At 39.3% G+C, this 26,392-nt stretch overlaps 1 protein-coding gene across 1 annotated transcript in view; it reads left to right on the top strand.

The window, feature by feature from the left end:
* The window catches only part of LOC311044711 (sodium channel protein type 2 subunit alpha-like), a 55,911-nt gene extending 35,976 nt beyond the window's left edge, over positions 1 to 19,935 (top strand). Inside the window, exons 17-28 of the mRNA XM_084056465.1 lie at positions 3,902 to 4,321; positions 9,150 to 9,267; positions 9,516 to 9,670; positions 10,702 to 10,875; positions 13,493 to 13,615; positions 14,173 to 14,445; positions 15,359 to 15,412; positions 15,496 to 15,637; positions 16,251 to 16,351; positions 16,543 to 16,813; positions 17,084 to 18,791; positions 19,262 to 19,935. Coding sequence (XP_083912591.1) covers positions 3,902 to 4,321; positions 9,150 to 9,267; positions 9,516 to 9,670; positions 10,702 to 10,875; positions 13,493 to 13,615; positions 14,173 to 14,445; positions 15,359 to 15,412; positions 15,496 to 15,637; positions 16,251 to 16,351; positions 16,543 to 16,813; positions 17,084 to 18,312 — 3,060 coding nt within the window. The 3' untranslated portion in view covers positions 18,313 to 18,791; positions 19,262 to 19,935. The remainder of the gene's footprint in view (positions 1 to 3,901; positions 4,322 to 9,149; positions 9,268 to 9,515; positions 9,671 to 10,701; positions 10,876 to 13,492; positions 13,616 to 14,172; positions 14,446 to 15,358; positions 15,413 to 15,495; positions 15,638 to 16,250; positions 16,352 to 16,542; positions 16,814 to 17,083; positions 18,792 to 19,261) is intronic.
* The last annotated feature ends 6,457 nt before the right edge of the window (positions 19,936 to 26,392 follow it).

Raw genomic sequence — 26,392 nt, 5'->3', positions numbered from 1 at the left:
GTTAAGCTTTATGGGCGAAATTGGAACCAAAGTACCATACAAAAAGGATCAGCCAAGGCTACAGTATGGGGGGGTATTATGTTCTATCTATTTTCTCATCTAATGCCGGTACAGGTGTGTGTTTATAACATTAACCACCTGGCGTCACTATTATGGCCATGGGTAAAAAAGAAAAAGAAAAGATCAAACCTTTTCGAAAAGGTTAAAAAAAAAAGGAAATCTGCAAGCTCACAACAGATCGCACCGCATGTTGTGTGCTTGTAGATCGGTCATTTTCGCTATTCATCGCGGTTTAAAAAAATCCATGTCCGTGCTTGTCACTGTTTATGTAAAGAGAGCTTAATACAAGTAACAGATCTGGATACACAACTGTTGTCACTTGGTGCCTCGGCAAGGGTAGGGTACTGTATGTTGGTTGGTCCTCCCATATGGTGCTTTGTTGTCCAGCTGTGACCTGGAGGCTAACACGTAATGAGAATAGATCAAAATTATTTTTCCCAGAATTCCAGACAGACAGCGTTAGCAGCACTTCATTCATGTCCCAGTATCCTTTTCTCATCTGGATGTGGGAACAACCATTTTAAAATGAACCTGTCTATAAATAGCATAGAAGAGATTATGTTAGAAATTGATTGATTGATTGAATATTTTATTAGGCAAAAAATGTAAAACAGCACAGTTACATATAAAATACTTTGTCTCACAGGTCCGTTCATGAAAGTCCTTGCGGACTTGTTTCCAATGAGGGCCTTGGTATTCAATTCATAGACAATATCTTTGTATGTGTTTGACTGAAATAGCTCATAGTTGATTTTAAAAGTTACACAATATCACTGCAACCATTCCTGTTTTCTCTTTTGGCTGGTTTTGTTCAGCTTGGTTTTCTGACCTGTTGAATTCACGACTTCCTCACAAATTAGTAATGTATCTCTAATAACAATTTTGACAACGGCTCTGTCCAAACATGATCATGGCATGGAGTACATATTGAAAATATGCAAGGAGACCGTGATTTGAAATTGTTTATCTCATATACAATCGTGGCACAGGTCAGTTACATTTTCCCAGAATGCCCTCTGGCCTCTCTGCTATTAAATGCTATTTTGACCTACATTTAATCTGATGCTCTGGAATGTACTGTATCTGTTTAATATTTTCTCAACCCTGAAATAGATTTCTGCCTGGCTAGTGGTTGTCCATTGAATGTGCTGTGTGACGTTACTAAAGTACACAGTTACTAAAGTACTGTGTTAAAAACAGTATATTATTTGAGACACACATACGGGTATTTCGGGGCTTGGCCGAATCCGCCATTCCCTCACTTGGTGAAACCAGCTTTCGCCATTGTAATTGCATTGTGGAACGCACACATGGTTAGATTTTGTGGGTTTATTTCGTCATAGCGCAACATATGGTGAAGTATTGTAGTGCAGGTAATTGCAACAACCACCGATCTTGTGAAAAATTATAACGGGACAGCAAGATATTCTACACTTTTCGCGATTCTGCTAATAATCATATTCTTGAGACACACATCCAAGTTGCCGAGTCAAACAAGGGAATCACGTAATGTTGATCCCCTTCCACTATTCGCTCATACTAGGACATGACGTATGTGTAGGCAGAAGAACAGAAAACATGGCAGGCTAGTAAGCAACACAGCTGCAGATGTGTTCTATGTAGGTCTGCCCAGGCCAGAGCCATGGGTGTGCCAGTGTGCAAAAGACAGTATTGACACACCTAAATCTAACACGCCCATTAATGTAATTAGTTGCAGCTGCGTTGCTTACATCACTGTGTACTATAAAGTCAGTCTAATCTCTCAAAGCAGTTTCAGCTCAATGGGTTCCCAGATTGGGTCAATCAGACCCGTTGTGGGCTTGTAGATCTGCTATTTTTGTATTCATTAGAAAACGTTGCACTTTTTGAGAAATGATCGGTCAAAACATCGGTTGTCTATGAACATTTTCTTTTTTAAATAAAAAAAAACACTCAAATCAGCTGTAGCAGTCACTAATAATTACAAGCAGTCAGCTCTGATAGCTCTATTACCTCGTTAGGGAAGAGAGCAGATCACATTTGTGTCAAGTTTTGTTGTCAGAAACCTCCAGTTGCACATAAACCATGTGAAAGCTGTTTATCCCAGGGATTATCCAGGATGCTTGGGGGCGAGAAGGTCAAAGGCCGTTCATCAGTAATCATCTGCTCATGCTCCCCATCTCTGACTGGCCTAGAGATGATCCCTCTCCAACTGTGCACATCTCACACACACGCACGCGCGCACACACACACACACACACACGCACGCGCACGTGCGCACTCACGCAAGGGCGCTCACACACATGCACTCACGCACGCACGCACGGGCGCTCACACACACACACACACACACACACACACACACACACACACACACACACACACACACACACACACACACACACACACACACACACACACACACACACACACGCACACACATACGTACACACACACACACACACACGCACGGGCACTCACGCACGGGCACTCACACACATGCACTCACGCACGGGCGCTCACACACACACACACACACACACACACACACTCACACACACACACACACACACACATACACGCATACACACATACACACAGAGAGAGTGCAGTGATATTTCTGATGCTTGATGCTGCTCTAAGCAGAAAGATAGATTACTTGAGTTCTTGGTACATCTGGGAGGGGGGGGGGGGGTACAAGTGTAATGGTCCCCCCCCTGCTCTTACAAGATAGGATTGTCTTATGTTGACAAAACATATGTCCCAGCCTCCTAGGTCATGTCTGTATCGGCTCTCGGTCTCGGAGCTTGTTGAAAGCTGTTTCATACCCTCTAGAATCAGATTCTGATCAAATGTTTACTAAACATTTTTCAACAACAGCTGTCCAGTAGACATGAACGTAAATGTAATAAAGGGCATGGGGGTTCCTAGATGATCCCGGGTTCTGAGCAGAGGATCGCACAATGATATGGTTTTGTGCTATTTATTCATTATTTTTCACTCCTGGCAATTTGCACACAACAATACTTTTTAGATTACAGAATGTAGATTTATTTTGTTCTCTACACAGTTTGCTGTGCAACTGACCACTCTTATTGTTACTTTTGGGCAGACAGCTTGCACTGTATCTCCATATTTTAACTTTTAATGTTTTTTTTATAAATGAATTCCCTATTTTGTCCTACCACAGTGTAGGACAAAAGTAGTGAAAATAGCCGTGCTTGTAGAACTGCTGTTTCAAAAAAAGTTAAAACATTTTTGAAAGTGAAAGTGGTTAAAGGGGTACTGTGCAAGTCCCAAAATATATTTTTTTAGCAACCTCTGCTGATCATTACCGTCATTGCAGGTCGGATTGCAGCGGATTCCTGCATTACCCAGAATTCCATTTGTTTTCACCGGAAGGCAGAAGCGTTTCAAAAAGCGTTCTTTTTTTTTTTTTTTACTATCTGCGGTTCATTTCTCTTAGCCAGTGGAGCTTTAGTTACCGTGAGCTGTGTTTTCTTTTGCTGTTGTTTTTCCATCTTCAAATCCTATAATGCCATAAAAACAGCGTGAAATTCCTTTTTGTTGGTGGCGCCATTTTCGCGGGAAAGACGCCCCTGTCCACAAAAAAAAATCTCGCCTGCCCTAAATGTAATTCCTGGGGACGCTACTGGTCTGTCGGTGGGTTTTATAAATATCTAACCCCAATGAAAAGTATTAACAAGAGCTTGTGACTAAATAATAACTACATTTGGTTCCATTTGTACACTCTCAGAGTTATGGGGGTTATGGAGGCCTAATGCATAATAAAGTGGGGTCCTTGAAATGATAAAGTTTGAGAACCACTGATCTGTACAATGTGCCTTCTAACTGTCCACAGGTGCTGAACCTCTTTCTGGCTCTACTTCTTAGCTCCTTCTGCTCAGACAACCTGTCCGCCCCTGAGGAGGACGGAGACTTGAACAACATTCAGATCGCTGTCGCCCGCATTCACACAGGTGTCACCTGGCTCTCCTCCCACGTTGTCGACCTCATAAATGGCAAACTCAAGCACCGACAGAGAAAGGCCACATCGGTCAAGGATCAGTCCGTCAAGATGGCCGGCAACCATGTGGAGAGCAACGGAGGAATTTTCGGACTCTACGGGGAAAAGTACATCATACCGGAGGAGGAGGACAGCTACATGACCAACCCCAACTTGACCGTCATTGTCCCTATTGCCCCCGGAGAATCTGACGTGGAGCTCTTTGAGGAGGAGGCTCAGTATTCCGACTCATCTGATGACGAGGAAAACAAACCGGTGAGTGTTCTAACTTCATAATAATCGTAGAGTTCAGAGTGTAATATTGTACTTTTGTACTCTTTATTTACAGATTTCAATTATTAATACAAAAGAGCAGAGAGACAAAATACAACCACCCCAATTGTATAAGTTATATGATATTAACATACTCTACCATACAGATTGGACAACATTACATTGTATTCATTATAAAATGAACTTCTTCCTCAAGTCCACCAAGCAGAGTTGTTTTTAAGTCTTAAGGAGCAAGTCCAAATGAAAGTCTCAAGTAACTTGAGTTAAGTCTACGTCAAATCACAAGTCAATTTACAATTTACAATTCAGTCATTTGGCAGACGGTCTTAATCCAGAGCAAGGTAAACAGACTAAATACATACATCAAATGTATAGAGACAGTGAGTGTAGTGCCTCAGTAATCTAGGATCATAGGTAAACCAAGAACCTAGCATCAGTCTAAACAGTATGATATATATAAAAAATAATCTGTACATTGAAACTATACAAACTATAGGATGCCAGGTCAACAAATGTACCTGGCATCTGTCTAAATAACATGCTATCTAAATTACATTTAAACCTTTGCATAAGACTGCATGTTCGTCAAGGCTACAGGCTAAAGTGGAGTCTAAAGAGGTGGGTCTTCAGATTATGGCCGAAAATTGGGAGTGAGGCTGCAGCTCTGACTGCAATGGGGAGTTTGTTCCACAGTTTCGGAGCCAGAAGGGAGAAGAGTCTGGAACATGTGGAGCGTTGTCCCAGATGTTTTAGGGAAGGTTCATGGAGATTTTTTTGTTTTTGTCGCATTCCTAAGCCAATAATTTGATTACCGGCGGAAAGATGCTAATGTATCCGGTAGGAGACTCAAAGGAGTTTCTTTGAGTCTCCTACCGGAAATACACCTGGTCATCAAATTATTGGCTCTGGAATGAGTCAAAAACAAAAAAATATCCATGAATTCAAAGCTTCATGGGGTGTGTAATTGATAGAAAATAAGTAATTTTTTGGGTGAACTACTCCTTTAAGTCTCGAGTCAAGTTGAGTCGACAGCCATTTTCTTTTAAGAATTTGTTTTTTTTTCCTATAATTTTTATCCCACGATTTTGTAACCCATATTTTTTCACCCAGCGGTGTTCAAACCTTTTTCAAAGGGGGCCATATTTGAACATATGAAAATACTGTGGGACCGTTTGCATCTGCTGTTATAATGTATGTAACTTTGGACCATACTATTTTATTTAACTGGCAATGTAGCCAAATGTGTGAAAAGGTCTGTACAAAGATTTTAATAAAAATAAAATAGCCTTTCTTTCACATCTTGAGAAATAGCCTATTTGCCCAGGTAAATAAAAAAATGCTTCCAATGAATTTCACATGGCTATACTGGCGGGCCATACATAATACATTTTAGGAAGGTAGCCGTGGGTCATAATGTTATGGTTGGGTGGGAAGTTAGCAAATGAATGTGGATTTCTGGGTATAAGCTGTTAATCTGCCAACCAGACAAGGGGCTCCCCTCCCCAGTGACACAGATATTAATTTATGTACAATAAGAACCAAACTGTCCAAATTTTTTTTTTTAAAAAGCTAGGGTAAACTGCGCTATGCACTGGTGTGACGTCTCAGCAAGACAGAAGATTTGTGTGGTGGTGCAGGGATTTAAATTGACAACCATCACAAGCCTTATTTTGCATGCATGCTACATGACATATACAGTATGTTATTTTTTCCTTAAATGTCTTCTGACATAAATTTGTATAACATGTTTTTTTAAACACACATCATCATGTCGGTGCAATGTAAAGATTACAATGTGATTACTTCAAAGGTATGACTTTAGCAGTCACATCTCTCAGAGCAAGACTGTTGTCAGTTGTAAACATGCATAGTGACAATTATTTTATACAATAAAAAAGGGTTCCCACAGACATAATACAAAAATATACATCGTCTCAGTATAAACTCAGTTTTGTAATATATAAAGTATAACAAATTAAAAAACAAAAGAAAGAAAAAAGACGATAAATTTGACTGCATGTATTGTGAATTGTATTTTGTGCCGACAGTTAGAAGTTAGCCAGTATTGACATTGACCCTCTGTTTTCCCACACTAATCACCATTAACTGTCTCTTCTCTCTCATCTTGTGTCAATCAATCATTGTCTCTGTCTTCCTCTCGCTAAGTCTATCTCTCTTCATCTTTTTTTTCTCTCTCTCTCTCTCTCTGTGTTTTTCTTGCTTTCCCTCCCTCCCTTGTTGCCATCCATCCATGTGCCTGTCTGTCCCTCCTCTTCTCCTCCCGTCTCTCTGAGTGGCTGGAGATGACAGAGGACCAGATCTTGACCTTAGAGCCAGGCCCTACAGATCAGATTAAACCAACTGAGCTGAGCAGGGCCTTTCCATTAAATGGGTACAAACTGATGAAGTCCAACCATGATATAGCTAGTATAGTAATATTACAATAATATATAAGTCTACTGCATTATTCTTACAAATACAATTTTCTACATTTCATATTGATCAAATCAGTATGTCCAGATCATTATGTTCAGTTAGTTTTAATAAAGAGGAGAACAGTGTGTGTGATGCTGCTTGCTCATAGCTGATAATAGCTCATAGTTCTATGCAGAGGAGCCAAACAAAAGTGCATTTTACTCTTATGTACATGTACACAAGACGTAACAAAATAAAGAACCTTGAACCTAGTTGAGTGCTGGTACAGTAGACCTATGTTTTAAGTAAGTTAAGCACTCTCTAAAACATTTTAAAGAGAGATTTTGCGATGGAAAACAGCTTGTAATTCTTCATAACATATATATTCAACATACGTGTATATGTTATTATTTTATAAACACACTATTCTAGGGGATTGTCTAGATTGTTGGAGACATGAGTTCCCAGGGCAACCATTGAAGCTCAGATTATGCAGGACAGACATGGCTATGCTGAGCTGTGGTGGACGGCAATATGGCTCCCTCTCTCCCGCCCTCTTTCGTCATTATGAATCCAATCCCCCTCCTCACCAGAATTAGAAAAGGGAAATGGAAATTAGAAAAAAAAAAGCTTTCTCCAGTCATCAGCTTAACGGGCATCAGCTGCTGCCTGTAGCAGCTGTAAAGAAGGATGTATTTTATGTAGAGTTTTAAATACACCAAACTGACAAGGTGGTCTGTGTTGACTGAGTGAGAAGAAAGTTATGTACATTTTTGTGAAAGGTCATGCCCCTTTTCGACAATCCGCATGAAAAGTTAATCAGTTCTTCCTTGTCCCAGGAACACGATTTGTTTAAATGCATTCATAATTGCTCGAGATATCCTGTCAACAGACAGACTGATAGATGGGGTGAAATCACCCTTGCCATCCTGAGTGATTTAATGTTTGTCAAATGTAACATCATTTACTTCTCCTATTTTCAAAAATATATACGTAGTTTTTTTTTTTCAGCAAGACCCTCACAATGTCTCATTTCTTGTGTCTTGCCTCTGTGTGTATGCGTGAGCGAGCGTGCATGTGCATATGTGTGTGTGTGTGTGTACGTGTGTGTACATGTGTGAACGTGTGTACGTGTGTGTGCGTGTGTGTGTGTGTGTGTGTGTGTGTGTGTGTGTGTGCGTGTGTGCGCATGTGTGCGCGTGTGTGTGTGTGTGTGTGTGACACTGAGAGATTAGAGGTGCTACAATGCACAGAATAAATCATGACAATTGTACTGTAGGTAAAGTGATCTGCAGATCTTGATCAAGTTCAATGCTGAATCCATAAAATATCATCGAGCACATTCTCTCAGTCCTTGAAATTAAGAATCATACATATAATATAATATGTTTGTCTCTAGGTCCCATATGTGTTCTTTCATGCTGGATTACATGTCACATGACGTGATTTTTTTATTATTGGATTGAAGTAGCTCTTCTGTCTCAATAATCCCAGTAAATCGTGTTGAATATGCTACCATTATGACACATGAAAATCACATCAAAACTGCATTAAGACTCATGAGTATGTTTGTGTGTGGTCGCGCACGTGTGTGTGCACACGCGTTCATTCACACAGAGCATTTATCTCTCCTTTAATCTGTGACAAAGTGCTGTCACTAGTGTACTGGGGGAGTTATTCATGTTTGTGACAAATGAGATCAAAAGTCATGAGAGAGGAACAGTATGAAAGTAGTTCCATTGAGCTGGCATTTTAATTTGATCTTAGAGAGCTATCTCTTATAGCAAATGAGCTGGTATGACAAGCTCCTCTGGCTTGAACCACAGACTGATCTCCATTTTGGCATTTTCCATATTGTCACTGACATCGATGATGGGGGGAGGATTATTTATTCTGATCTGTCTTTTAAACAAAGATTTAATCTAATGCAGTGGTTCTCAAACTTTTTCATGTCAAATTGATATTATGTACAGTATTTGGCCACAGACCCCCATCTGCGAATATTTTGAAGATTAAGCAGATAAGAGAAGATTTGTGTAAAAAATATAATTCCAAATATTTCACATTTTTGTAATGTTTTCCAATCTACAAGGTCAGCTTGTATATCTGCTATTTCTGCACAACCGAAGTATAACATAGGGTTGAAGTGGTTACACTGATTTTGATGCTATATTAACACATTATTCTGGGGACCCCGTGGAACTCCCCATGGACCCCTGGGTGTCCCTGGGCCCCACTTTGAGAACCACTCATCTATTGTAGTGTACACGTGCAATGTGTAGATTTGCTTTAGCACTGTGTTAAGAAATGTGAAGACTGTCATACAGTGAAGTTGAGGTGAGTCTGCATTAAAAGGGAGCAACAGGGTAATAACAGTGTGACATCCTTTCCTCAGGAGACGATCAGCCTATCAGAGGGCAGCACCGTGGACCTGGGGAAACCTGGTGAGGAGAGGGACGATTTTCCTGAGCTGGCTGAAGAGACTATGGAACCAGAGGAATGCTTTCCTGAATGTGTGTACTTTAAATTACAATACTGGTCAACTCTTAAAACAATTCTTTGAATCTGTCGTTGAAAACCTTAACGTGATAATTAATGAACAGAACCATGAAAAATAACTATTAAATATCACTGTTGTGTTTGCTATATCAAACAAGGTATATAAACTGTCATTTCATTCAGATGTCTGTATATTTTTCGTTCATTCCTGCAATCTAAAAGGCTTTTGTTCGCATACACTGTATATATTTCCTTCCTCAAGTCTGCGTGAAGCGCTGTCGCTGCTGTGAGGTTGACACTTCGCGTGGTTTGGGCCAGGCTTGGTGGAGACTGAGGAAGACCTGCTACCAGATCGTGGAACACAGCTGGTTTGAGACCTTCATCATCTTCATGATCCTGCTCAGCAGTGGGGCTCTGGTAAGGCTGTTTGACACCGCTCTGCACAAGTAAAATCCATGAGTTCATTTGACTCCCTTTACAGTGAAGTACAAAAACATTTTACTCAAGGAAAAGTATCAATACCACAATGTAAAAATCTACTTGAAGTACTAAAAGTAAAAAGTACTCATTGTGCAGAATTTCAAGTTTTCAAAATGTATAAACATCTTTGGAAAATAGCAGATCGACAAGCTCACAATGCGTCGCAAAGCAAAGTTGCGAGCATGTAGATCGGCTATTTTCAAATAGCCAGAGTATATAGGGCTGAAGTAGTTAATGTATGTTTTGTAATATTACTACAAATCTAGAAATTAACTAGTAACTACAGTTTTCAAATAATTGTAGTGGAGTAAAAGTATAATATTTGCCTCTGAGGTGTAGTGGTCCAGTAGAAGTAAAAGTATAGAAAATTGGAAATACTCTACGTTAGTAAAGCTAAAATACCTCAAAATTGTACTTAAAGTACAATACATGAGTTAATTACGGGTCAATGTAGTTCCATTTTTACATTCTCAGAGTTATTTTTATTGTGTGATTGGTGACCTTTCATATCTTCTGTCATACTTGCTATCCAAATACACGTGTTGCATAGAAAGTACTTGCTGTAGATATCCAAATACTGTTGTTGTACAGAAATGACTTTCTGTAAATACTGTATCTAAAAACACTTGTTGCATAATGACTTGCAGTAATAGTTAAACGTTAGGAAGTGGAGAACTTTTATTCTATGAAGCTTTTACGACATTCTACATTGCCATTTCCTTACACCTACTGTGTATGGAATGTGTATCAAGTCTCTCAATTTATACCTGGCTTAAAAGATAATCAAGTTTGACCATTTCAACCACTTCTCTCCTGTTGAGCATTATATATGTACTGTAATATTAATAGCATAGAAACATTAATCATCTGTTCCAGCATCTATTATTTTCATCACCATTACCTTTTACAGTTATCACATCTAACACGCTCTTGTTTTCTTGGGTCCTCTTCTTCCATGGTCTCTGCAGGCATTTGAGGATATCTACATTGAGAAGAGAAAGGTTATAAAGGTGGTGTTAGAGTATGCAGACAAGGTATTCTCCTACATCTTTGTCCTCGAGATGTTCCTTAAGTGGATTGCATACGGCTTCAAGAAGTATTTCACTAACTATTGGTGCTGGCTGGACTTTCTTATTGTGGATGTAAGTGAACTTTGTAATATTATGCCAAAGTTACTCTATGATTTGCTGAGGTATAATCTAATGACTGCCAATATCTTACTATAACATCACTCCAAATCCATGCACCTCGTTTACATTATAAACTAGAATTAGCCATCGCAGCTGTAACATTTAACAAGTTAGACATTTCGACATGGGCCTTCCTCAGTTAGCCTGGTAAACCCTCCCTCCGGAAATCTCATTTCCATTTGATTTCAGGAGTGAGTCTGGCCTGATGGCCCATTCTGCAATATTGGCTGTGTACACCAAACGGACGAGCCTATCAGCGTCGTCACATCGTTCTGTGATTGACAGCGACAGTTGGCCAATCAGGTGGCGAGTTCGAGTGAGCCCGAATGGCACCGAGTGCAGCCTGAATAGACGGATTTCCGCGCGACGTCATCACAGAGCAGAATGCGCAATCTGCGCATGCTCGGGGGAAACGAATTGTTGCGCCGTTCACTCTGTTGTTATGTTCGGGAGTTAGATAGCCATAATTCTGCTATTATAGGCATAATAGGCATAATGCTGCTATTATATACAAACAGATCCTTCCGACAAATCATTTTTATTGAGTAAACAAGGTATTACAAACTGCATAATTTAATCTACTTTCATTAAACCCGGTGAAGATCATTTATTTTATGAATGGACATTTGACCAGAGCTGCTGCGGGTAATGGCGCCCTCTATAGGCTTCCCCCTCCTCTGCGCGGTCATATCCTCTCATGTTTACTAACAGGAAACCCGTCTATGCAGCCGACAAAACACGAACGGCAGCCATCTTTTCTGTCCACTATTTTCTCCGCTGTATTTTTACTACAAAAAGCTCTCAAACTTCTATTTTGAGGCACGTAATTTACTTATAAGATATCGTTTGGATATAATTTAGTTGTTTAACTTCATATATGTGGTCAATTAATCATGACAGAGCCTATTTAAAAATAAAAAGTCAGAGAACCGGCCGGGGCGGGCAGTGACACACATGTATCCGAATAAGGCAACCTATTTTGGGCATGGCCGTCTCAAAAGTCCCGTTGCGTCACATTAGTCTACAACTGCTGATTGGCTGAAGGGGAAAAACGATCATTGGCTGAAGGGGTTGTCAGTCAACGGTATTACTCCCGCCCAACTCCAGCCCACAGCCAATATTGCAGAATGGGCGATCAGGCCAGACTCACTCCTGAAATCAAATGGAAATGAGATTTCCGGAGGGAGGGTTTACCAGGCTATTCCTCAGTGTGCTTTACCATAAAACTACAACATTTTTCAGCCTTTTCTTTTGCAATTCCCATTTTTTATTTGGGAATTGGCATTACAGAAGAATGTGTTTACATTTCAGTACTTTACTTTTCCATTCAGTCCACAATTCTATATCCTTGCATCATTATCATATTTCCAATCTCTGTTTGGAAGTCCTTATTGTTCCCTCTGGTCCATCTCTTTCCTTGCACACACAGTAATTTGGGCGTTTCTTACAAATTCCCTTATTTTTACTGTGCGCAAAGCAACCTGCACACTAATAACACTGCCTTACAGCCTTAATGAAAATAGCTAATATTTTGAAATACTTTTTACTTTTTTCTTATTTTATTGTTCACATATTTGAACAGATATTTTAGAATCCATTAGACACTAAGACATACAGTACAAAAACAGAAACAGTTGGAAATGAGACAAAATTACTCACCTGGCCTAGATGATCTATACTGTACATATTAAAAGAATGGTAGATAAGCCATGTGACACAAATCTCTCCTTCTTGTCCATTAGACAAGGCTGGTTCTACTTTTCTCCAAAGGCTCCAAAGTGAATTGAACTTGACCATTCCATTTTTGTCAATTTAACCCATTCAATCCGGGAACGCATCCGTGTCATTTTAGATTTATTTTAGCTATTTTTGAAAAATCTTGAACATTTGTACAAATCTTATATTTATATATTTTTTAAAAGCGAACATTTCTAACTCAAATATTTGCTTCTGGGGGTCCCTGGACCCCAAATGTTCATGATTTTTCAAAAATATCTGAACTACAAGCTCATAGATGGGTTAATGTAACTTAAAGGTAGGGTAAGTGATTTTCTTTGGTTAAAATAAGTGTTAAATAGCTCTATATTCTGATAGTAATTATTGCTATAGAGTGTTTCCTCAGTAAAAGGAGTCTCCTTGTCTCTCCAGCTCTTTATAAAACAGAAAATGCATTTTCGTTTCAGTTTCAGTTTCATTTCAAATTTTATCCAATCAGGATAGAGAACTCAGTCAGGATATAGATTAAACAAGTGAAATTGGAAGTGATGACACTAAGAAATGAGCTGGCAAAATTGGAACTGGAACACTATAAAAATGAAGCTTAAAAATGGGTACTTTCTCCTGATTGGCTGAGATTTTGACACCTACCAGAAAATGTATTTTCTGTTTATTAAAGAGCTGGAGAGACGGGTAGACTCCTGTTACTGAAAAAACACTCTATAGCAATGATTACTATCAGAATATAGTGTTTTAACCTTTTAACAAAATGCTTTTTGTTTTAACCAAAAAATATCACTTACCTTACCTTTAATGAGCCTCACAGTTTGAATGTATTTCTGTAAACCACCAGGTGTCCTTGGTAAGCCTGGTAGCAAACTCACTGGGATATTCAGACTTTGCTGCAATCAAGTCCCTCAGAACCCTCCGAGCTTTGAGACCTCTAAGAGCCCTGTCCAGATTTGAGGGCATGCGGGTGAGTCATGCTCTTCTTGGTCACAATAAACTTTGTATTGTCGCTGTTGAGTGGAAACCCCATATGTCCAAAACCGTTACTTTTCAGGAAAGGGGGAAAGTCACAAGCTCTTGTTAACACTTTTCATTTTCATTTTATTTATAAAACCCACAGACACTTTCACTTTCAAAATGTTTCCAAAATAGCGAAAATAGCAGATCTACAAACTCACAACGCATTGCAATGCGTATATCTGCTATTTTTGCTACTTTTGTGCATCACTGTTGCACGTAAAAGTAGGGCATTAATTTACCAAAAAACATAAAAAGTTGAAATATGGAAATACAAGGTTTCTGCCCGACAGAAACAATAAATGCTACTGACAAGCATCTCACAGAACCCTCCACAGTCATTAAAAGTGTTTAATGAGTTCACTGCCTATTGCCAGGCCATTCATGTGGTAATTTCCTCTTATCCTCTCATTTTTGCGTTTTAAGTAGTTAGCCAACTCTGCTCTCCTTCCAGTCTCTCTGACCCACTAATCTCTCTCTCTCTCTGCTGTGTGCGCCGGTTACTAGGTGGTGGTAAACGCTCTTATTGGAGCCATCCCCTCCATCATGAACGTGCTGCTGGTATGCCTTATCTTCTGGCTCATCTTTAGCATCATGGGAGTCAACCTGTTCGCTGGCAAGTTCGGCAAGTGCGTGAACCGAACTGGCTTCCTCCACAATGCCTCCGTGGTGAACAACAAGTCAGACTGCCTAAACATGAACGACACCCATTTCTACTGGACCAAGGTCAAGGTGAACTTCGACAACGTGGGACTCGGCTACCTCTCCCTGCTGCAAGTGGTGAGTATCCTGTCCGCCGTGGTCCTTTTCCTTTTTTACTCTTGGAGTTAAATGAACACTGAGGATTTGACCGTGTACCTGCTAAATGTCAGCATCCATCAACCACTTAGCAAGCAGTGCTGCTATTCTTGGCCAGCGCACTTTCCATGACCAGAACCTGGTGCTCTTGAAGGACACCACTCAAATTATCTGGTGTGGTAACCAAGCAACAAGATGCTTTTCGCTGTTCACTGGGTCCCCTCCAGACCTCACTCAGTAAAGACCTTTCATTTGCCTCCAGAAATAGCCTATATCTCTCAAGATATTTGCAAAAAGCTGGTAATTGTGGGCCTGTGAGGCATACAAGTGAGAACCGATTGTCCTAACTCTGGTTTTGAGACCCCATATATATGGCTGCCAATGTGTGGCGCCCCCCAGGGGTAGAACACAAAACCATTAGAGCATGCAGTATAACCTGTGCAATATTATTGCTATATTTCTGTGCAATATTAGATTATACATGGCATGCCTAGTCTCATCACAGCTTAAATACTTCCAATATTGTTAATATTCCTCATACTAGGTGTCACTCTATATGTAATATAATATTAATGTTTTTACCTCATACTATATTTACATTACTTTTATATAATATTATATTTCTTATCTACTGTATTCTACAATTTATCTTCATATGAGAGCAATGTACCAAGTCAAACTGCTTTTATGTGAACACATTAGGCCAATAAATAGATTCTGATTCTGGTGTGGACCAATTTGATAGACGGGAATAAAAAAGCAATGAAATATCCCCAATATTCCCATTACATGACGCGGTGTATTTGAAGATTAACTTTTAATGACATCTTTATATGCAGAACTAGTGATCAAGTACTAGTAATCTCTAATGACATGTAATGTTACTTTGTCATAGGCAACATTCAAAGGATGGATGGAAATCATGTATGCAGCTGTTGACTCAAGAGGAGTAAGTATGACCACTTACTTCCAATCCAATAACATTAAAGTATCTGGACAATGTAATGACATGCAAACTGCTTTTGTTTTCAGGTGGAGGAACAACCGATCAGAGAAATCAACCTCTACATGTACCTATACTTTGTCATCTTCATCATATTTGGTTCCTTCTTCACCCTCAATCTCTTCATTGGTGTCATTATCGACAATTTCAATCAGCAGAAAAGAAAGATGAGTATATATTGCCTCACACACAGAACAGATCCCATGGTTTCAAATAATTCTTAGTGTTTCTTTTAACCTGTTTAGAGCTTTAACCTACCTAAACGGCCTCTACTTTGCGGTAACATTAATGTTTAACGCAATTGATGTGTTCAGAAGTTTGGCACAGAGCAGTGGAGTCACGAAAAGACTTAATGGTGGGCCTAATGAAAAGGGACAACCCACCACTAGAAACCTGGCTTTTATTGTATTTTATATCACCACTTTAATTTCAGTCTGTGCGCCCTATCCAGTCTATGTGGTTCTCCAAATAAATCGGAAGAGGAATGTAATGTTTGCCAGTTAGATATGGCTGTCATCAATCAAACTTGCATATTGTCAGAGTAATATTGCTGACTCTCATCAGGAATGTACGGTATGGAACTTTGAGAGAACTCAAAGTTGGTTGGGATGGTACTTCACCACCCCAAAACGAGAGGCCTAAGACTTTATTTGACCTCTTGCACATATATATCTGTACAAGAAAAATGGCCAACCTGGGCCAACAGCAAATAAGTACAAAAGAAGGGGAAATTAGATTATTATTATTAAGTAATAATGTTAGATATTTTTGCCTAATTACTTAGGTGGACAGGACATCTTTATGACCGAAGAACAGAAGAAGTACCATAGTGCTATGAAGAAGTTGGGATCCAAAAAACCTCAAAGGCCTATACCACGGCCTGTGGTAAAATGACATTTGTTATTGATTAATCGTTATTGATATATATTTCTTCTGATTTCTCCCATGAATCATCTCTCATGTTATCGAAATAGCCTTCAATCTTGCACATTGCTATGTCAATTAGATCTGCATGCACAACAGTAACTAACCTTCCTAATCGATCAACTCACTCTCTTTGTGTTTCCCAACTTCAGAACATTGTCCAGGCCTTCTTCTTCGATCTAGTGTTCATGCAAGCCTTTGACATCATGATCATGATGCTCATCATTGTCAACATGGTGACAATGATGGTGGAGACGGACGAGCAGTCAGAGCAGAAGCAGTTTGTCCTAAACATCCTCAATCTCATCTTCATCATCATTTTCACCACCGAATGCCTCATCAAGATTCTTGCCCTCCGCTGCTACTTTTTCACTGTTGGATGGAACATTTTTGACTTTGTGGTGATAATCCTCTCTATTGTGGGTAAGTAAAAACACAACAGGGTTTTTTTCAAACGCACGCACGCAAAAATAGATTATGCATGCCTTGTCTCATCACAACTAATACTTCCAATAGCTATTAACTTTAGTAATATACTGTTTAATCATGCTTATTTATGTTCATGCCAACAATGTCAAGGAGTTAACACCTTTTCTAATTGTATAATATCTCATTTTGCAAAGGCTTCATATAAGGTCACTGTAAAGTCATTCAATCTTTTGTCTTCTCTCTGATTTCCACTTCTCATTTCAGGGATTGTTCTTGCTGACATCATCGAGAAATACTTTGTATCTCCAACTCTGTTTCGAGTCATCCGCCTGGCGAGGATAGGACGTGTACTTCGACTTATACGTGGAGCCAAAGGAATAAGGACTTTACTGTTTGCCTTAATGATGTCCATGCCAGCACTGTTTAACATTGGCCTCCTGCTGTTCCTAGTCATGTTCATATATGCTATTTTTGGTATGGCGAACTTTGCCTATGTGAAGAAACAAGATGGAATCGATGACATGTTTAACTTCGAGACTTTTGGCAATAGTATGATCTGCTTGTTCCAGATCAGTACTTCTGCAGGGTGGGACAATCTGCTGAGCCCAATCATGTCCACCTCTCCAGAGTGTGACACACACTTTGTCAATACTGGCACAAACACCCGTGGAAACTGTGGCAGTCCCTCTGTGGGCATAGCTTTCTTTGTCAGTTATATAATAATTTCCTTCCTCATCGTGGTGAACATGTACATAGCTATAATACTGGAGAACTTCAGTGTTGCTACAGAGGAGAGCTCAGAACTGTTGAGCGAGGATGACTTTGAGATGTTCTATGAGGTGTGGGAGAAGTTTGACACGGAGGCGACCCAGTTCATCGAGTTCGCCATGCTCTCAAACTTCTCCGACACGCTGTCGGAGCCGCTGCGCATCGCCAAGCCCAACAAGATTAAACTCATCGCCATGGACCTGCCCATGGTAAGTGGAGACAAGATCCACTGCCTGGACATCCTGTTTGCCTTCACCAAACGCGTGCTGGGAGAGTCTGGTGACATGGACACCCTTAAGCAGCAGATGGAGGAGAAGTTCATGATGAACAACCCCTCCAATGTCTCCCACGAGCCCATCACGTCCACACTGCGTCGCAAGCAGGAGGAGGTGTCCGCCGTCATCATCCAGAGGTGTTATCGGAAGCATCTGGTCTTCCGGCAGATGAAGCAGGCATCCTACCTCTACAGACAAATGAACCAAGAGACCGTGGCGAGCGCTCCTGAAAAGGAAGGCCTTATAGCCTGCATGATGCAGGAGTACTATGGACCAGTGGACCAGGTGAAATTTAAGGAAACAACTGTGACCATCCTGATTTCCTCGCCACCTTCTTATGATAGTGTGACAAGGGCAGCAAGTGGCCTCTCTCTCTTAGACAGATCTGTTTCCAGAGACTTTGAACCCGGGGAACATTCAATTGAAAGATATGAGGAGACTTTCCTCTGAGATGTCCGAGTTTGTGTGGGGCTTTTTGTTTTTCCTCTTTTTTACAACAGAAAATATATCTCAACTCATGGTCAAAGAGATGGATTTTTTTTTATATATATTGGTAAAAGAGTAAATGAAATATGCAAAATATTTTTTATTGTAATTCAGAGCCTCTATATCAACTGAACAACCCTACGGAGCAGTTTTGTTGGATACACAGAAATGGCCTCAGTGAAAACAAAATGTGGTCTTCTTCTTCAATCTGTCGCCCTCTTGAAATGCAAAATCGTTCATGTCCAAATGGATCATACTGCAATTTTATTTTAGTTTGCATTATTAGCGTTATTGTTTACCTACTAATGTGCATTAATTCACTTTACATGAACTCTGGTGATAACTTCAACGGCTACACGGCAGACTAATTTAATTGTTGTGGTAGGTTGCATACGGTGTTCATGTAATACAAAGTACAACATGTTAGTTAAAGGACAACTTTGGTTTTTTACAACCAATGTTTATGTTTTAGATTGTAATTAAAGTAAATAAAAGATGAGTGTTAACAATTTTAAATTTACTGCTTTCTATAGTTTTAGCAATTTTCACAATCTTTTTTACAGTGTTTTCACAGTGGGCGGGGGCATTCTGTCCGGTGGCTAAATATGCATTTTTTTTATCACATTAACCCGGCGTTTTCTTTATTATTATTTACAGTAGCTCTTCTAGCCCCCAATAACTCACATCTGGCCATCTCAGACAGCCGGACCTTTTTTATTGTGTAAAAAAGGCATATTTAGCCACCGGACAGAATGCCCCCGCCCACTGTAAAAAATATCGCAAAAAATGCTAAAACTATAGAAAGCAGTAAATGAAAAAAAAAATACACTCATCATTTATTTACTTTAATTACAAGCTAAAATATAAACCTTGGTTGTAAAAAAACAAAGTTGTCCTTTAATTGAGCAAAAAGAGAACAACAAACTCTTGACATGTAAAAGAATAAATGTAAAACACAATGGGGTTCTGTATATAACAAACAGCTTCCCATTATGAATTATGATGGTCAAACCAGTGCTTATGCAGTTAAAGTGTTGCTTATTCAATTATTTATTTAGCTTAACTTGTTTCATTTCTGCACCAATTTGTCCCCTTCTTAAAAGCTTTTGACAAATGTTTCATGATGAACACATTTATATTACATTTTTATTTAACCATAATCAAAATCAGTTTTGCTGGCACTTTTACTGGTAATTCACTTCAGGAACTATGAATGGCAATCAGTCAAATATTTTATCATTCTTTTCTGGTTAGTAAAATTTTTCACATTTGTGATTGCTTTTTTTGTAATAAAGTATATTTGCACTAGGAAAATATTTTGTCAAAATTGTAAGAGCTAACATAATTTTTGGGTCATTATGTGCCTGATATTGAGTCTGCCCATTTATTACATAGATACTCTTTGACCATTTAATTTGATTTGATGAATGTTCATTGGAATAGCGGGAATTCACTATAAGGTCCTTTTGTAATAATGTATAAAGAGGTTTGAGGGTGTACTGTATATGTAAAACAAATTTTTACCAAGCTTTTGTAATGCATTTATATTGACAACATTTCAATGATTTTCAAGAAAGCCATAAGTAATATGCCCAGAGTTATCAAATTATTATATATATATATATATATATATATATATATATATATATATATATATATATATATATATATATATATATACACAGTATATATAGTCAAGTTCCATGAGAAGTTGTCTGTATTATTACATTTAGGTCAGTCGTTTCATAAAATGGTAATAAAAATGTTTTCCGTATTTGTGGGTTTTGCCAACTGCATTGCAACTACAGGGATGATGACTTATTTTAGCTCAACATACTGTGCTCAAGCATGAGCACAGTATGCTTAAACACATACAGTTCCTATTAGTGTTCATTGTTTAACTACAATATGTTCAACACATTGGTAATGAGAATGAAATATGAAAAGGAATTCAGCAATTGTTTAAAGAGTCAAAATTCTCACATGTAAAAACCATGCAGTTATGACCTCATTACTTGGCAGGCTGATGTTAAATCCCTCGCTGAGTCCATGGGTATGAAAAAAAAACATGACAGCTGTTCACAAACCTCTGCATCTCTGCGGCTGAATGTCCTTGTAAGTCTGTTGCCCTACAGCAGTAGTTCTCAACCTGTGGGTCGGGACCCACTATTTTGAAAATAGCTGATCTGCAAGCTTGTAGATCTGCTATTTTCACAATATTTATCTTTGGAACCGAATCCAACATTTCATGCCTCAACTCCTAGAATTCCAAATGCAGCTTATCAGGGTGGGTGCCAATCCGTTAGAACCCACCATACGCTGCTGGTCTAAACATGGTCATGGCAGTATTCCTCAACAGTCTTTTTCTTCCCCGTGCTGCAGCCTGGGTTGTGGAATCGGGTACGGGTACCTCCACAGGATCCCCACACGGCCCTTCCCGGCCGCGTGGGGATCCCCAGTTTTATATTTTGGGGGGTCACGGCCTGAAAAGGTTGAGAACCACTGCCCTACAGTATAAAGCTCTAATTTATTCTTTATTTATTCTATTCATACACATAAAGTACAGTACTTTGAATAGCCTATTACCTATATCAGCGATTGCTGATATCAGCGATATCAGCCGTGAGGATATTGCAAGTGGGCCCCCAAATAATTGGCTAAACACTAAGATGTTATTGATAAAATAACATTAATATTTAAAAACATTATGTAAAAAATTAAGTCAGCAGAAGCAGCACTATGTCACTCTTTTATGAATAAAATGTAATTTTGTCCAATCTGTGTGGTAGAATATGTTAAAGGTAGGGTAAGTGATTCACTTTGGTTCAAATAAATGTTAAATAGCTCTATATTCTGATAGTACTCATTGCTATAGAGTGTTTGTTCAGTAAAAGGAGTCTCCCATGTCTCTCCAGCTCTTTATTAAACAGAAAATGCATTTTCAGTGCTCTCTCCTGATTGGCTTAAATTTTGTCACCTACATGAAAATGTACTACATTCTGTTTACTAAAGAGCTGGAGAGACCCCTGTGACTGAACAAACGCTCTGTAGCAATGATTACTATCAGAATATAGTACTTTAACCTTTTTTTTTAACAAAAAACAAAAGTATTACCAAAGAATATCACTTACCCTACCTTTAATACAATATAACTTATACAATTGAGGTGGTTGTATTATGTCTCCCTGCTCATATTGAGACATTTAGATCGTGTCAAAGGTCACGTCTCAGCTAGACACAGGATCTGACAGAAATCTTGACATGATCAAGATTCAATTTATCCCCTGAGCAAGCAGGTAGACTATTAGCTATATATAATGGATAATTTCTGGACCCCAGGAAGAACAGTCTCCACTCCACTCCAGGTGTAGACTAATGGGGATCCTTAATAAAATATAAGTGGTAGCTCAGTGGTAAAAATGTAAGCACTTGTGCAGGAAACCAGGTTCAAATCCGGGGTAGAAGAGAAAAGTTACAGAGTGCAGCTTTAATACAAAGATATTTCAGTATGCTTGAACGTTGTGGATGTTTTCAAGTTAATAGTTGAACACTCCCACATTTCACTTAGAGGAAAGAAAAAAGAAATAACCCAATTGCCAATTTGGATTTAGCTCCAAAGAGATTTCCTCTCTCTGGTCATTAGGATGGTCAAATCCAACTACTCCCACCAGCTGGGATAGAGGGATAATCTGTGTATTAAAAAATAAAATCACTTGTTTTAATTACACACACACACACACACACGCACACACACACACACACACACACACACACACACACACACACACACACACACACACACACACACACACACACACACAGACACACAGACACACACACACACACACACACACACACACACACACACACACACAGACACACACACACACACACACACACACACACACTGATTGTATGTGTGTCATGTGTACATGTAAATATATAGTGTATACAATGCGTATAAATACATATGCACATGCACATGCACATGCACATGCACGCGCACACACACACACACACACACACACACACACACACACACACACACACACACACACACACACACACACACACACACACACACACAGCTCTATTTGCATCATAAATTCTCATAATGGACAGATGCTTTCCTTTGAATATAATTTAGGCTTGTGCACAAAATTCCTGAAAAACTACTTGAATGAAAATTACTTGGTAATTGATCAGATTTTTAAGCATTTGGACATGTGGTAGAGATTAAGGTTTCCGGAGACAGAAAACTTTTCTAATTACTAAAATGCACCAGCATATGGTAACATTTTTTTTACAAAAGACATTTGATGAATTGCATGTTCTACATACAGTATATTATTTACAAATTAACAAGTAACCAAATGTAGGCTGCAGGCAGCTTATCATCAATCAAAACGGTAATTTTAGATTTAATTAATTATTGAATTAATATATATTTTAATAATGGTAATTTGTATTTGATTACTTTTATGATCTATTGATATATGATTTATTTCCATATGATCAGGTGTGTAATGATCTACAAGCACACAATGATTGAAAAAAAAAGATGCCGCTCATTATGCATCCACTGTTGTCTATTTTTGTTTGCAAAATAACAATATTGACAAAAGTACCGTATTTTTATTTACTACTTCTCAGGGGTCTTCAGCAGGGGGTCCGGGACCCCTAGGGGTCCTCAGAGAGCTACTATAGGGGGTCCGCCATATCTTTGTGTGATAGGATTGATTTTTTTTACATGAACCACTTGAACCCTAGAATTCCTTTTCTGAGGGAAACATTAGCCGAAAATAGCAGATCTACAAGCTCTCAACACCTTGCAGCTTGTAGATCGGCTATTTTTGGCAAAGAGGCTATAGGTGTAGAGGGAAAAAAGAGCAGACTAAGTAAAAAAAAACACATTTAAAAAAAAAATACAATATAGAGGGGGTCCCTGCTTCATCTGAATCATCTCTCTCTCAGCTAGGGGGTCCTTGGCCTGACAACGTTGAAGACCCCTGACCTACTTACTACTTCCAAAACACGACAGGAGCGTGACGTCAGCACGAGCCGAGGTGACATTTGGGCGGTTCTGTATGTTTACCGCTTAAACTTCAAGCAGCTCCAGCCTCTAGAAGAAAGTCTTCTGGACTTCAGTTTTAGAAGAACTTCTTCTGCTCACAGAGTAGAACGACTCCAAACGACCGACAATATGGTCGTGACCATTTCAAAACAGATCAACTGTGAACGATTTGAGACACAGTAAGTTTTTAAAACGAGTGTCAGCCTGTTTACTGGTGTGAAGGACTTGATCGAGGTACCATTCACTCTGTGTTGGGAATGGATAGCTAGGTAGCCATGGTTCACATGACGCATGGTATGACAGTCATGTTTCAGGGCTAGATAGCTAGGCTGGTTGTCAGCCTGCTTAAGGATACTGTGGTGTAAAGTAACTAAGTACATGTACTCAAGTAACATTTTGAGGTATTTTTTTTACTTTACTCGAGTATTTCCAATTATCTGTTCTCTTTTACTTCCACTCCACAACGTATCAGTCTGTCTGTCTGTCTGTCTGTCTGTCTGTATCTAATCTAATCTATCTAATCTATCTGTCACTTTACTTACTGGAATCAGTCCCTTACAGTTCTGCTAAAATTCACAGGTCTGCTACTGACAAAGGACTTACAGCAGAGGGCTTCTGCAAGGTTGGTATCAATCACTCCATGTAATGTTGCCTTTTTCTCAGTATTATAGCCTAGCCCTAGAAGCAAGGGTTCCCAAACTTATCAGGCTGTGACCCCTCAAAATAAAGATATTTGTGAGCAGGGGTCATCACCATGCTGTCTTGTGGTGGACATTTTGGCCACGGACATACAAAATGAGTGGACAATAATATTACCAGAAACACAAAGAGCTAGCCCTGACCATATAACAGGTCCTTGACTCTGAGAGTGTACGAATGGAACCAAATGGACCCTTACAGGTCCATTTGGTTCCATTTGTACACTCTCAGTGTTATGATGGTCCTTGCAAATAAAACATTTGAGAACCACTAGTAGCCTACTAGTAGGACTCCTCATGTGCCATACATAGTGTCATAGTAAATCAGAGTCATACATATTCTTTAGAAAACCTGGAGATTTGACATTCAGTAATTGGGTCTTGTGATCAAAATAAGAACATTATAATGGTGTGTAAATCAAAAATTTGCCACAGACAAAACCAAGTCTTTGCCACGGACAAAAGTGTACAGACATATTGATGACCCCTGTTTGTGAGGCGTTGTGAGCTTGTAAATAGACTATTTTCACACTTTTAGGTATTATTGTCACGGTCTGTCTCTCCACCTGTCTATTTCTCTCTGTCTGTGTCTCTCCCTCTGTCCATTTCTGTTTTTATTTCCACCTCGGTCACTCCCACATTCCATTCCATCTCACAGTCCTAGTTACACACCTGTCCCCACTCCCTCATCAGCCTCTATGTGCCATGCCTCTATGTGCCATGCCCATTACACACCTGTGGCAGTGGTGGAAAGTAACTAAGTACATTTACTACTAAGTACTGTACTTAAGTACAATTTTGAGGTATTTGTACTTTAGTTACCAGTTACTTTGTAGATTTTGATTATTATTGCAAAAACATACATTAACCACTTCAACCCTATATACATTTTGGCCATTTGAAAATAGCCGATCTACAAGCCACATTGCATTGCATCGCGCATGCTTGTAGCATCATTTTGGTACTTCAAGTACATTTTGCTGCCAATACTTTTGTACTTTTACTCACTTTTACTTGTAACAAGGTATTTCTATTTTGCAGTATTGATACTTTTACTTAAGTAAAAATGTTGAGTACTTTTTCCACCACTGACCAGTGAAAAGCTTATTTACTGATTTAACTGTCGAGTTCAATCTTTCTAATACACTTTACACAATATTTGTCTAATATATTTTACAGCTTTTAGATGGCACGTGCCTATTAACATATTCTATGTACTCTCTCAAAGGTGTCACTTGAGTATTGTATGAAATGGAAACGCCACAAGTCTTCCACACACGCTTCCAAGCGGAAGAACTGCAAAAACACTCAAGGACCCAGCCTCACTGGGGACTCTGTCCAGCGCAATATGAGAAGTAAACGGCAGACAAGGGGCAACAGTGTCCCAGACGAGGGAACCACCAGGGACTTGATTGACATCATCGATGAAGAAGCAGTTGTTGACACTGGAGATTGTGGAGAAGAGCTGCTACAAGTGGCCGACCAAGAATCAACTGAGCCATCAGACCTGCAGTGTCTCTCTGAACATTCATTTGACAGCACAATATCTGGCCCTTCCTTCCCGCAGGGTCCACTGCTGGGCCTGTGTTCTGGGTGCCGAAAGTTGTACCAAACAGCCAAGAAGAAGAAAAGGCCACTAAAAAAAAACCTCTTAGATAATGGTGAGCACTGTTTTGTCCAGTATTATGTTAGAATGCTGGAAAACCTCAGCCAAATAGTGGTAACATTTTGTTGGGCCCCAGTTTCTCTGCAGTCTAATCCGACCGGTACCCAACCTTCACTTGACTGTTGTAAAAATATTCTCTAAACATTTAGTTGGCTGTTAAATGTCTGAAGTGGATGGACATTTTTGCAGAAGAATTAGCTATGTTTTGTATGAGTGACATGGTGTTGAATTGGGCTTTGATTTGTTCACCAGATCCTACTTCCTTGACATGTGAACAGTGGGTCATGCAGAAAAAGCGCAGCACAAGAAGACTACACAGCATGAAATTGTAAATGTGCACTAGAAATACGTTTGAAGGGATTGGTGTTGTCAGATTCCTGGTTCATCAGCAGCAGCAGCTTTGTTAACTCTGTTAACTTTCCAGGACTCTTTGGGACCACCACGTCATAGAGAGAGTCAGTGAGAGCCTCTGTAAGAAACAGCAGAAGGGAGAGTGGGACCAACCAACCTGCTCCAGACCACACACTTTCCTAAAGAGGTAAAGTGATGTCCATGTGTGGACCTGCAATGCACTTGTCCCATTTTCTTTTTTGTGTTTAATTGTGA

The sequence above is a fragment of the Gymnoscopelus microlampas genome (assembly GCF_963454915.1).
Source record: "Gymnoscopelus microlampas genome assembly, chromosome: 5".
NCBI lineage: Eukaryota > Metazoa > Chordata > Actinopteri > Myctophiformes > Myctophidae > Gymnoscopelus > Gymnoscopelus microlampas.
This window is presented reverse-complemented; position numbering and strand designations above follow the sequence as displayed.